Source organism: Nomascus leucogenys, chromosome X (assembly GCF_006542625.1).
Source record: "Nomascus leucogenys isolate Asia chromosome X, Asia_NLE_v1, whole genome shotgun sequence".
Taxonomy (NCBI): domain Eukaryota; kingdom Metazoa; phylum Chordata; class Mammalia; order Primates; family Hylobatidae; genus Nomascus; species Nomascus leucogenys.
Genome location: NC_044406.1, coordinates 44573371 through 44586158, shown reverse-complemented (window position 1 = coordinate 44586158; position 12788 = coordinate 44573371). Strand labels below are relative to the sequence as shown.

At 35.4% G+C, this 12788-nt stretch overlaps 1 protein-coding gene across 1 annotated transcript in view; it reads left to right on the top strand.

Moving 5' to 3' along the window:
* Positions 1-9495, top strand: part of RP2 (RP2 activator of ARL3 GTPase) — a 46084-nt gene extending 36589 nt beyond the window's left edge. The window contains exons 4-5 of the mRNA XM_030807472.1: positions 5007-5092; positions 6841-9495. Coding sequence (XP_030663332.1) covers positions 5007-5092; positions 6841-6924 — 170 coding nt within the window. The 3' untranslated portion in view covers positions 6925-9495. The remainder of the gene's footprint in view (positions 1-5006; positions 5093-6840) is intronic.
* The last annotated feature ends 3293 nt before the right edge of the window (positions 9496-12788 follow it).

The window sequence follows — 12788 nt, the reverse complement described above, 5'->3', positions numbered from 1 at the left end:
ATCTAAGGACCTGATAACATTATATTCTTAATTCTTCCTTCTCATCCCTGTGTCATATTGTCATATATTACTGTTGCATGTGCTATAAACACCTAATACGTTGTTAATGTTATTGCTTTGAACTGTCTGGTGTTTTTTTGTTTGTTTGTGTGTTTGTTTTTGAGACAGGATCTCACTTTGATGCCCAGGCTGGAGCGCAGTGGCTTGATCTCGGCTCACTGCAGCCTCGACCTCCAGAGCTCAGGTGATTCTTCTACCTCAGTCTCCCGAATAGCTGGGACTACAGACATGGGCTACTACGCCTGGCTAATTTTTGTATTTTTTTGTAGAGATGGGGCTTTGCCATGTTGCCTAGGCTGGTCTTGAACTCCTGGGCGAAAGTGATCTGCCTGCCTCAGCCTCCCAAAGTGCTAGGAATACAGGAGTGAGCCACTGTGCCTGGCCTGAACTGTCACTTATTTTTAGAGCAATTAAAAATAAAACTATAGATCATACTTTATAGGCAGTTTTAGAGCAGAGGAATGTCATTGTCCTTTTAAAGTGTAAATCCTGTCACCGGTTGCTTTAATGGGGAAGCAGAGACCAGCTAGGAGGCTGTTGCAGTCATCTAATTGAGACATAGTGGCTTGTTCCAAGGTCGTGTTAGGTAACTCAGAAGGGTTCACTAGATAAGACATCCAGAAATCTTTTTTGTCTGCTTCAGAGTCTCATAATTTTTCATGACAGCTGAAATATTTAGATGTAAAGCTACCATGAACTCTCTGAATAAGATGTTCATATTAAAACACTAAAAGCATGACCAGTAATCCTTGTTGACCTCATAGTTCAGTTAGAAATAATCACAGTAATTGGCATCATCATTAGATAGAGGGACAAATAGCAGTGTTTAACAAGTGTGCTGTCAACATTGTAGTTTTTAAAAAATTTAGTAGTGCTTAGCAAGTGCATTGTCAACATTGTAGTTTTTTTAAGGTTTTTTGTTTGTTTAATACATATGAAAAGAATGCATAAACAAAGAATTGAGACATGAGAAAGCATTGTTTCAACACTAATGAATCTAAAGAATTAGGATTTGGGAACATGGAAAAGATTACCTAAACATTTTCAAAAATTGGAAACTGCAACCAAAATAAGCTGATAAAAATCCCTATTAACACTTAGGAAGAGTCTTCAGACTCTTCCATGATTTTTATTAAACTAGAGAGCTTCACCTGGCTGCTCTAGGAGTCTTCATATGCAAAACAGAAATAAGGGGATTCCCCTGACGGTTCCCCATGTTGTTAAGTGTTTTCCCCACCCCCACCCCCACCCGACCCTGAGCTTCTTAATGAAGCAGGCCTCCATCCTCCTAATTTGAGAGGATGTGAATCATTCCACAGATGTCTGTCTTCTAGCACCACCCCTCATATTTCCTCTATATACCAGGTCTTCAGCTGCTTTCTAGGAACACCATATACTACTGAGTTGCAAATCTATGTCAAGCATATAAGACAAACATTGTAGTCTTTTTAAATTTAAGATTATCCACACATGTTAAAACAAATGCATTTGTCCACTTTTTTTGTTGGAAAATTATTAGGTCATTTATTGGAAGTTTATCATATTCTAGTCAAATAATATCAATCAAGTTATATACCTGAGTAATTCTACCAAGATTGTATTTCTGAATTCTAGATTACATGTTCTTTATAGAAAGACTGGAACTTTTAATAATAAATGTCTAACTTAAATACACACACACACACACACACACACACACACACACACACACACACACTGTATTTCCTTGTAGTGATGAAACTATATTCTACCTTAATTCAAACTTTCTACCTTGCAAAACTGGAAACCCTACATTTATTATCAACTTTTTCTTTTTAGTTCAGTATTATTAGGTTTAAAGTACTTTTTAAACTCATTTTGCAAATTTCCAAATGTACTAAATGTAGAGAGTACAATGACCCCCATGTGTACCCATCACCCAGTTTCATCAACTTCTTGCCATACTTAAAAAAAAAATCTCATTGTTTGCTAAAACATTTTAATCAAATTGATTAATCCTGTCATTTCATCCCTAAATATTTCATTATCTTAAAACAAAATTAAAAATGTTTTCTTAATATTTCATTATCTTAAAACAAAAATGTTTTCTTAACTACAGTGCATTATCACATTTAACATAATTAACAATAATTCCTTAATATCCTCTAATATTCAGTCCATATGCAAATTTACCTACTTACTAAAATAATTCTTTGTGTTTTTACAGTTAATTTGATCCAGATCTAAAATAGACCCACTTACTGTATTTGGTTTTTTTTTTTTTTTAAATCTTATATCACTCTTAATCAAAAACAGGTGTTCCCCCTTTACTTCTTTTTTTCTTGCCTTTGTCTTGGGAAAGAAGCTTGGTCAATTATGTTATAGTATTCATGAGGTTGTTTAATTTGTTCCTCCATATTTCTTGTAGACTAGAAGTTAGATCAAAGCCTTGTTTACGTTCAGGTTTAGTTCTTTTTTTATTTTTATTTTTTTTTTGGCAGGAATACATAGATGGTACCGTTTCCTGTTGCATTAATTGAGAAGGCACATAATGTTTGATTGTTGTACTTTTAGGGATACTAAGTTTTAATGGTTGGGTTTACACGGTGATGACCTTATCTTTTTATTGTAGAGTTTCCTGCAGTCTTCTCTGTGGGATGCTAAAACCATTGATGATTGTTGCCTGAACCAATTGTTTTAATAGGCATTGCAAAATGACTGTTTTCTGTATTTTCTTTCTTTCTTTCTTTTTTTTTTTTTTTGGCAAACTTACTTTTTAATCTTGTCACTACCTCTGCATTTATTAACAGATGTTAACAGAACTCCTTGTATGCCAGAGCTGTTTGGTTAACTTGAAATATGCTTCATGTCAAAAAAGCAGAATAAATAAAGAGAAAAATAAGCATCAATTTTCAGAGTAGTGAATTGGTGCCGTAGCAACCTCCATTGGTATACAGTGAATTTTGTTTCTCTCTTCTTTTTTTATTTTCCTTAAAAACATCTGGTAGTAAGAAGGATCTCTCTAAGTATCATTATGAACTCATGACTTTTTATATATTTAGTACATTTTAATAAATCAGAGTCATTATTCCTTCTGTTTCACTATGTCTCATCTTTGGCCATTGGGAGCCCCTTCAGGCTGGCTTCTGTCTCCTTTTGATAGAACCCCACTGGCCTTTGATAGCTTCAGTACTTTTTGGCTGAAGAAAATATTCCACGTTGATCTTAGTCCATTTCTTGCCCCAGACATGGAATCATCTATTTTTCTAAGATTACTTAGTTATTTTTAATGGGGAATGATATTTAGAATGATATTTAGAAATACATGTTAGGTGCCGTGTATTACTGGGTTGTCATTTCTTTTAAGCTTTTTCAGTGGACATAGCTAGAAACTATGTATTTTTAAAAAGGAAAAGATCATGAGTTTACATTGATATTTCTAAATAAAAATTTAAGATTTTAAGCTTTTCTTTTGTAAGGTTAGATGTTTTATTACAATATTTTCTTGAACTCCTGGCCAGGGGTGAAGGCAAGAGGATTGCTTGAAGCCAAGAGATTGAGACCAGACTGAGCAACATAGACCCCATATCTTTTTTTTTTTTTTTTTTTTTTTTTTTGGAGACATGGTCTCACCCTGTTGTCCAGGCTAGAGTGCAGTGGCTTGATCATGGCTTGCTGACCTCAAACTCCTGGGCTCAAGTGATCTCTCCATCTCAGTCCCTGGAGTAGCTGGGACTACAGGCCTGTGACCCTGCACCCAGCTAATTTTTTAATTTTTTTGTAGAGACGGGGTCTTGCTTTGTTGCCTAGGCTGGTCTTGAACTCCAGGGCTTGTGATCCTCCTGCCTCGACCTCCCAAAATGCTAGTATTACAAGCATGAACCACTGTGCCCAGCCGTGAGATTCTATCTCTAAAAAAATTTTTAATACATTTTTAATAAAGTATACAGGAGGATGTGCATAAGTTATATGCAAATACTATACCATTTTATTAATATATAAGGGATTTGAGCAACCAATGGAACCAATCCTATGCAGATACCTAGGGACCACTATATCCTGCCTTTTCTGTATTTGTTGTCTGTATTATATCACAAGCCTCCAAGAAAAAAAAAAATCACAAGCCTTCAGTTATCTTGATGCCCAATGTAGTGTAACCTTTTCTTTCTCATTCTTGTACCTTGTACTGCAGCACACGGTTACATTCAATTTAGTGTTTCATATTCATTCACTCTAGTATTTCATTACTTAGTACTTCATTATTCTATGTTGGTTTATGTCTTTTTTCGATACATTTGTAATTTCCTGGAGATCAAGACTTTTCCATCACTGTAGGAGGTTTTTAATGTTTTCAAATTAATGTATGAGAAAGGAGGCACAAATATTCTATTAAAAGGATTAAAAAGTAAAAACTTTGTCTATGTTTCTAGAATGTAGCTTTAAGACACACTCAAGGAAAATACTTTCAGATGGTCATCACTTTTGGTGCCTGGCCTCAATTCCTATTTGGCTTAGCTTCATTATTGGTGGCCTAGAACTTGGCTGGTAAGTAGGAGAGTTGGAAGCAAGGCTGGCTGCCTGGCAAAACCTACTTATGTTGACTTGGATTGCTTTTGATCTTATTTGCTATTTTATCAACTATTTTTATACTCCTAAATGAGTAGAATTTCTGCGGTTTTTATAGAAGAATGAGAACCAGAAAAGCCAGACTATTTACAACACTTTAAAAATGTGACACTAGTCCTATAATAGTACTGAAGCTACTTGTTATGAGACTGTGTTAATTTGTTTTATGATTAGCGTAGGAAGAAGCAGCTGAGGTGATATGTCCCATCTGTCTGCTTTCCTCTTCCTTCTCTTTCACCCTCAAAGAAGATGCTGGAGATTCTTCAGGGAAGAATAAAAAGATTAAATTTAGAATATATTTATATTTGTGTTAAGAAAACGTTTCTTGGGTTTGCTTATAGGTCCTGTTATTGCCTTGGAGTTTAATGGAGATGGTGCTGTAGAAGGATGTCAACTTATTGTAAACGAGATATTCAATGGGACCAAGGTACAAGATTTTATTGACTGTATTTCATTCTAACTTTTTATTTCATCTCCTTTTCCTTACAGTCAAATAATACTTTAATACTTTTGTCCCTAATGTTGCTTGGAATTTTTGGGGTGTGTGTGTGTGTGTGTGTGTGTGTGTGTGTGTGTGTGTGTTTAAAGCAGATCATGATTTTTAGAACCTTTGATAAATAATTGGGAACTAAGCTGTGATTTTTTTCTTGCCAAACTAAAACTTTAATTGTTTAAAATAATTACAAAATAAGAATCTATTTATTAAAAACCTTCTATAGTATATAAGTTTCTAAGGTAAAAAGTCTCATCAAATGTCTTTTCAAGTCTTTGCATTTTTAAAAATACTGATTTGTTGAAAATATTTTATTTCTAAGATTATAGTCTTTAGATGGACGATCCTGTTGCCCAGGGTTCATTTTTACTTGCTTCATAATGCTTCACCAAAAATTGAACTCCAGGTATACATAGAAATCATCACATGTAGGCATTTTCTAAATATATTGATGAAGTTGCTGTATCTAAGAATTTCAGACATAAATAAATTTAAAACCAAACATAGAGGATCACATTAGCAAATCTATAGTTGACTACTTTTTGATAAATACCTGGGAGGACATTTTGGTTTTATCATCTGATTTGGCTTATGATTCCTTGAATTTACAAAAATTAAAGTACTTTGTCTTTGATCTCATTTTATCATCACAGTAGTACTAAGGGAGAGGGAAAATACCAGGTTGAATAGACAAGGAAACAGAGATAAAATGGTTATAATTTGGACTTTTAGAGCTGAATGATTTAGAGATTATCTAATCCAGCTCTAAAAGGTGTAGTTACTGAGCCCACAGAGGTTTATTAAATTGTCAGCATCATATGCTAGTTTACGATAAAGCTAGAATAGAACCCACATCTGCTCTAATTCCTTGCTGACATTTGTAAAAGCTACTTTAGAAGGGTTCTATTGAGTATTGCTTCATTGATGTTTAGCAGATAGTTTATTTAAAAATAGTAGGCTGGGTGTGGTGGCTCACACCTGTAATCCCAGCACTTTGGGAGGCTGAAGCGGGAAGACTGCTTGAGCCCAGGAGTTCAAGACCAGTCTGGGCAACATAGACTGTACAAAAAGTAAAAAACAAAACAAAACAAAACAAAAAAACTAGCTAGGCATGGTGGTGCACACCTGTAGTCCCAGCTACTTGGGAGGCTGAGGCAGGAGAATCACTTGAGTCCAGAAGTCTAGGCTACAGTGAGCCATGATTGCACCACTGCACTCCAGCCTGGGCAACAGAGCAAGGATCTGTCTCAAAAATAAATAAAATAAAATAAAAAATAGTAATATATCTTTAGCAGCTTTGAAAGGGATAATCTCAAGTTTTGCTGCTCAGACTACTGAGATTATTATTAGAAAATAGAAAAAGAGTTTTTAAGTGACTCTTATTCAGTAGCTTCCATAATATTGAGTGTTGTAAAAGTCCAGATGTAATAAAATACAACTCAAGTATTATGAAAGCAGAGACCTTAATTATATAAGTGCTTCCAAAAGAGCTTAATTTACATTATAGCTATTCAAACTGTATTACATGAATTCTAAAGAAAATCTACAGGTTAAATATTGTCATTATAAATGATGAACTTCTTTTGAATAATTAGCTTGGGACTTTGTTCTGTGGAGAACATGGGCTTTGGCATTCTGAAGTACTTGGTACTTTTTTTTTAAAAATTTTCTATTTAAAATAGATGTTTGTATCTGAAAGCAAGGAGATGGCATCTGGAGATGTAGACAGCTTCTACAACTTTGCTGATATACAGATGGGAATATGAAGTGCAATGTGGAACCAGGACTTAGTATTAAGCCTTTCCCAACTTGTGAATATAGAATTTGATTATATACTTTTGTGTATTAGCAATGGTTTTTACTAATGCTAAAACTGTTAAAGTTTATTTTTTAATAAATTGTTGACTATTACATCATTTACTTGAGGTTCAAAAATAATTCATTTTAAATTAAGTAGTTTTAATCACCTTAAAAGCTATTTAACCCATTTTAATAAGCTTGCAGTTTTGTTTCTCTGCATATGATATTATTAGAAAATAGAAGTAGCTAACAGTTTATTATTTTAATCCTATTTAAATGTTCTTTCAAATCTCTAATAATTTAAACTTTCCTCAGTGCTCCATGATACTTTTTTTGAGACTCCATATCATTGCTTATTTTACCTTTTTCATTTTAGAGGGATTTGTTACTAGTCAATCAATTAGAATGAACCTATGCATATTTTTATGTACACATATCCAGTTATATAATTGCTTCCTAGTTGCATTATATGGCAAATGAGATTTTATACATGGAGTTGACATAATACTTTGTAAATTGAATTTTTTAAAGAAATAGGCATTTGATAACCAGCTTGGCAAGTAACTCTACTAACAGATGTTGGTATAGCTATTTAAAGACTACTTCGTAAGTAGTATGATTATTTGAATAAATTACACATTGTTTAGTTTTTTAATGCAACTGCTATATGATTCTTCTGCTTCCTGATAAGAAAAGGTATATGCAATGCTAAAACTGTAGAAGCCCAATCACCAGCAGTTTTTAAAAAGGTGATAACTTTTATTAGCTCTTCTGGGCTATCAAGAGAATTAGAACAAAACCTTGTGACTTTTAGGTAAGAAATAGGCATGATGATAAGCTATGCAGATTATTAAAAAGCTTGATACATTTTTCATTAGATATGCCATTCATATCAAGTAATGTTCAAGTATGATAACATTATTTTGGTTGCTTTAAAGCACTGTTTCCCAAATCTACCTGATCATAATAATTTACCAGGAAGCAGAGGAAAGCTACTTGTTTAAAAATCCACATTCTTGGACCCAATCCTCAGATGCACGGATTCAGTCTTCAGGGGAAACTCTGTTTTAAGGGGTATGTTGTAATCTAAAGTAATTGGTTCAAGAGGTGTCAATAGGTTGAACTTGTGAGAAGGCACTGAATCTGCCATCCACATCACATATAGCAGCTATTATGAAATCAGCTTTCATAGACCTATTTTTAAAAGGAATCTGAAATTTAATTCTATTTTGATAAAACTAAGACTGAAAATAACCACTTGTAAACATTCCTATGATTGTTACTAAAATGTATTTTCATGTTTAAAATGTTTTTGGATATTTTTGGGTTAATAACTACTACATTGAATTGCATGTTAAGGTGCAGAAATAATACATTAAAAGATTTTCACTTTAAATTAATTAGTAATATTGAGCACGCACCCTGTGCGTGGCCTTGTGCTAACCATTAGCACTGCATCATTTCAATTCTTTTATAAGGGCATTCAATACTACAAAATCAATATGATTTCATAAGGTGCAAATAAAAGTTGGTGACAGATTTAATATAATTTTGATCACAATTTACAAATGATCTTTGCAAATAGTGGTCAGAGGGCATTAGTTTTTCCCTTAGTTAAGCTAAATTAAAGGGACTCCATCCTGTTATGATTATATTATTATTATTATTTTTGACATGGAGTTTCACTCTTGTTGCCCAGGCTGGAGTGTAATGGTGCAATCTCGGCTCACCACAACATCCGCCTCCTGGGTTCAAGTGATTCTCCTGCCTCAGCCTCCTGAGTAGCTGGGAATACAGGCACGCGCCACTACGCCTGGCTAATTTTTGTATTTTTAGTTGAGACGGGTTTCTCCATGTTGGTCAGGCTGGTCTTGAACTCCTGACCTCAGGTGATCCGTCCACCTCGGCCTCCCAAAGTGCTGGGATTACAGGTGTGAGCTACCACGCCCGGCCATGATGATATTATTAAACACTGTTATTCACATTTAAAATAATAACAATACTTTTTGTTTTTCAAAAATAAAATGCAATGTTATATAAAGCTATAAACTGAGTTCTTTATGATAGTTGAGCAACAAGTCAGGAATATAACATATAAGGGAGATGTTAATTTAAAATTTTCCACTACACTTATTACCCATTAACCAAAGCTTAAAATTTTGTATTCTTCAGTTAGATAAGACCTTTTACCCATTTAATTTGTCTTTAAGGACAGTCATTTGGCTTCTGAATGTTTGAAACGATTTTAAAAAATAAGTAGTGCTATGGTGGTTGTTTCTATAATTCTAACCTTTGATAGTAATCAGAATGTATTACATTTCATTTCTGAATAGCTTTTGAATTTATGAAAAATTATTAACAATGAAAAATTGGTAATTTTGTTAAGTTATATGTGTTTAAATATTATATTAGCTTATTTCTCTTGCATTAATAGTACTGCTGTTTTTGTTTTGCTTTATATTTATGTCTAGCTTTTATATGTAATTTATCTAGTGTTTATAAAATGTGATTTGTAATAAATGTTGTTAAAATGAAAATGGCTACAATGGTTTGGATATGGTCTGTTTGTCCCCACCAAAGCTCATGTTGAAATTTGATCCCCAGTGTGGCAGTGTTGGGAGATGGGGCCTAGTAGGAGGTGTTTGAATTATGCAGCCCAATCCCTCCTGAATGGCTTGGTCCTGTCTCTAGAGAGACTGGATTAGCTCCCGTGAGAGTGAGTTGTTATAAAGCAGGGTTATAAAGCCCTCAGGGTTTCCTTCTCTTTGCTAATGTCCACTTCCCCATTAACCTTCTCCACAATATTGTGATGTAGCACAAAAGCCTTCACCAGAAGCCGGAGCCATGCCCTTGAACCTCTCAGCCTACAGAACCCCTTTTCTTTATAAAGAACCTCTTTTCTTTATAAAGAACCTCTTTTCTTTAAGAGAGCCTACAGAAACTCTTTTTCTTTATAAAGAACCTCTTTTCTTTATAAAGAACCTCTTTTCTTTAAGAGAGCCTACAGAACCTCTTTTTCTTTTTTCTTTATTTTTTTGAGACGGAGTCTCCTTCTGTCGCCCAGGCTGGAGTGCAGTGGCGTGATCTCAGCTCACTGCAACCTCCACCTCCCAGGTTCAAACGCTTCTTCTTCCTCAGCTTCCTGAGTAGCTGAGATTACAGGCACATGCCACCACGCCCAGCTAATTTTTGAATTTTTAGTAGAGATGGGGTTTCGCCATGTTGGCTAGACTGGTCTCGAACTCCTGACCTCCAGTGATCCACCCGCCTTGGCCTCCCAAAGTGCTGGGATTACAGGTGTGAGCCACCTCGCCCGGCCCAGAAACTCTTTTCTTTATAAATTACCCAGTCTCAGACACTATTTTATAGCAACCTGAAATGGACTGATAAAATGACTTACCACTAAGAGCACTCTATAACATGCATTTACTCATACATGTGCCAAAACTTGACGTAATTTTTTAAATATTAAATGTAAAATGCTCTAATCTACATCTTATGTTAATAAGATATGAGCTGTGAGCTCTGTGTGTGTGTGTGTGTGTGTGTGTGTGTGTGTGTGTGTGTGTGTGTGTAAGACGCTGGAGCAATGCGAAGGAAGTAGAAAACCTATTTTAATCTAAGGAATTTCCAATATAATGCTTCCTTTGCTAAAAGGAATTTTATTTTGAATGTTATTATGAATGGATAGTAAGATTAGGTATCTTTCTCTTCCATATTTAATAAAAATAGTGATACACTTTCAGGTTTATACAAATGGACCTTATTTTAAAATTACAAATTTTCCAGTCTTTTGCACCCAATTTCTCCCTCTCCTAGCCCATAAATCAGAAGGATTGAAACAACTACAGATTGATTAGTTTTTAAAATAACATTATTTTTATAAAGGTTCTGCATGTACATTTGCAGCATTTGGAGCACTGAGAAAAAACATGCACAAGACAATAACAAAAGTTATTTTTTATTGGATAATTTTTTTTAAGTAGTGACTGCCTGGATTATTGGATAATTTTTTTTTTTTTTCTGAGATGGAGTTTCACTCTTGTTACCCAGGCTGGAGTGCAATGGCATGATCTTGGCTCACTGCAACCTCCGCCTCTTGGGTTCAAGTGATTCTCCTGCCTCAGCCTCCCGAGTAGCTGGGATTACAGACGCATGCCACCATGCCCAGCTAACTAACTTTTGTATTTTTAGTAGAGACAGGGTTTCACCCTATTGGCCAGGCTGGTGTCAAACTCCTGACCTGAGGTGATCTGCCCACCTAGGCCTCCCAAAGTGCTGGGATTACAGGCATGAGCCACTGCACCCAGCCAGATTATTGGATAATTCTTGATGTTTAAAATTTGTTTTTCTCATTTAAAAGGGACATACTTAGCTGTTTGTTGTTGTTTTGGAGACGGAGTTTTGCTATGGAGTGCAGTGATGCAGTCTCGGCTCACTGCAACCTCTGCCTCCCCAGTTCAAGCGATTATCCTGGCTCAGCCTCCCAAGTAGGCAGGATTACAGGTGTGCACCACCATGCCCGGCTAATCAGCTATTTTTTGTATTTTTAGTAGAGATGGGGTTTTACCATATTGGCCAAGCTGGTCTCAGACTCCTCACCTCAAGTGATCTGACTGCCTTGGCCTCCCAAAGTGCTGGGATTACAGGCGTGAGCCCCTGCACCTAGCCATACTTAACCATTCTCTATACAAAGAGAAAGTATTGTACTTAGGGTGTGATCACTCCTTCGAAACTCATTCTAGAAAATACTTTATCCTTTAAAACTACAACACAAAGCTAAACTTCATTTGAATTTTCATAATAGAAATCTTTTTTGTGAAAATGGAGTCATTCACTGTTGACTTCTTTTTTGGTAGATGGGGTAGGGTAATAAGCCTTTAAAATATTTCACCTCTTTCCTTATATATTTTGGTTCTTAGTGGCAAGCTCCAGCAAGATGTTCAGAAATGGCAATTTCTTCCTTTTCTAGTGTTTTAGTGCTTTCCTGGTGAGGGCTGTTTCTCACCTATAAAAACTGTGAGCATAAGTCATACACAGCCCCACCATTCTCACCTTGGCTTGGATCCTCCCTCTGGGGCCTGCCTTCACTCTTTCAGTTTTATCTGGTCCACTCCTAATTGGACTAATGAAAATTAACTTGCAAATTGTGTGACAAGTAATTGACTGATGTTTGTAAAGTGCCTTGAAAATGAAAGGTACTTTATAAATATTAAGCATTATTGTGCTGAGCAAAATGAATACAGTAGGACTCCCCACTTATCTGCAGTTTCACTTTCTGTGGTTTCAGTTACCCGTGGTCAACCAACAGTCCCAAAATACCTGAGTACAGGACAATAAGATATTTTGAGAGACACCACCTCCACATAACTTTTATTACAGTATATTGTTATAATTGTTCTGTTTTATTAATCTCTTACTGTGCTTAATTTATAAATTAAATGTTATATGTATATATGTATGTATATATAGGAAAAATCATAGTTTATATAGGGTCTGGTACTATCCATGGTTTCCGGCATCCACTAGGGGTCTTGGAATGTATCGCTGCAAATAAAGAGAGACTTCTATATGGTATTCTTTTAAAGTAGTTCCACTGTAAAGCCATACACTCGGCTACAAATAGGCAACTGAATAGGAAAAAACAAGTGCAAGATGCTGTTAAGACTTCCTGCGGTTTGGGCCAGGCACGGAGGCTCACGCCTGTAATCCCAGCACTTTGGGAGGCCAAGGTTGGAGGATCACTTGAGGTCAGGAGTTCGAGACCGGCCTGGACAACAAAGTGAAACCTCATCTCTACTAAAAATACAAGACTTACTGCGGTTTTCCT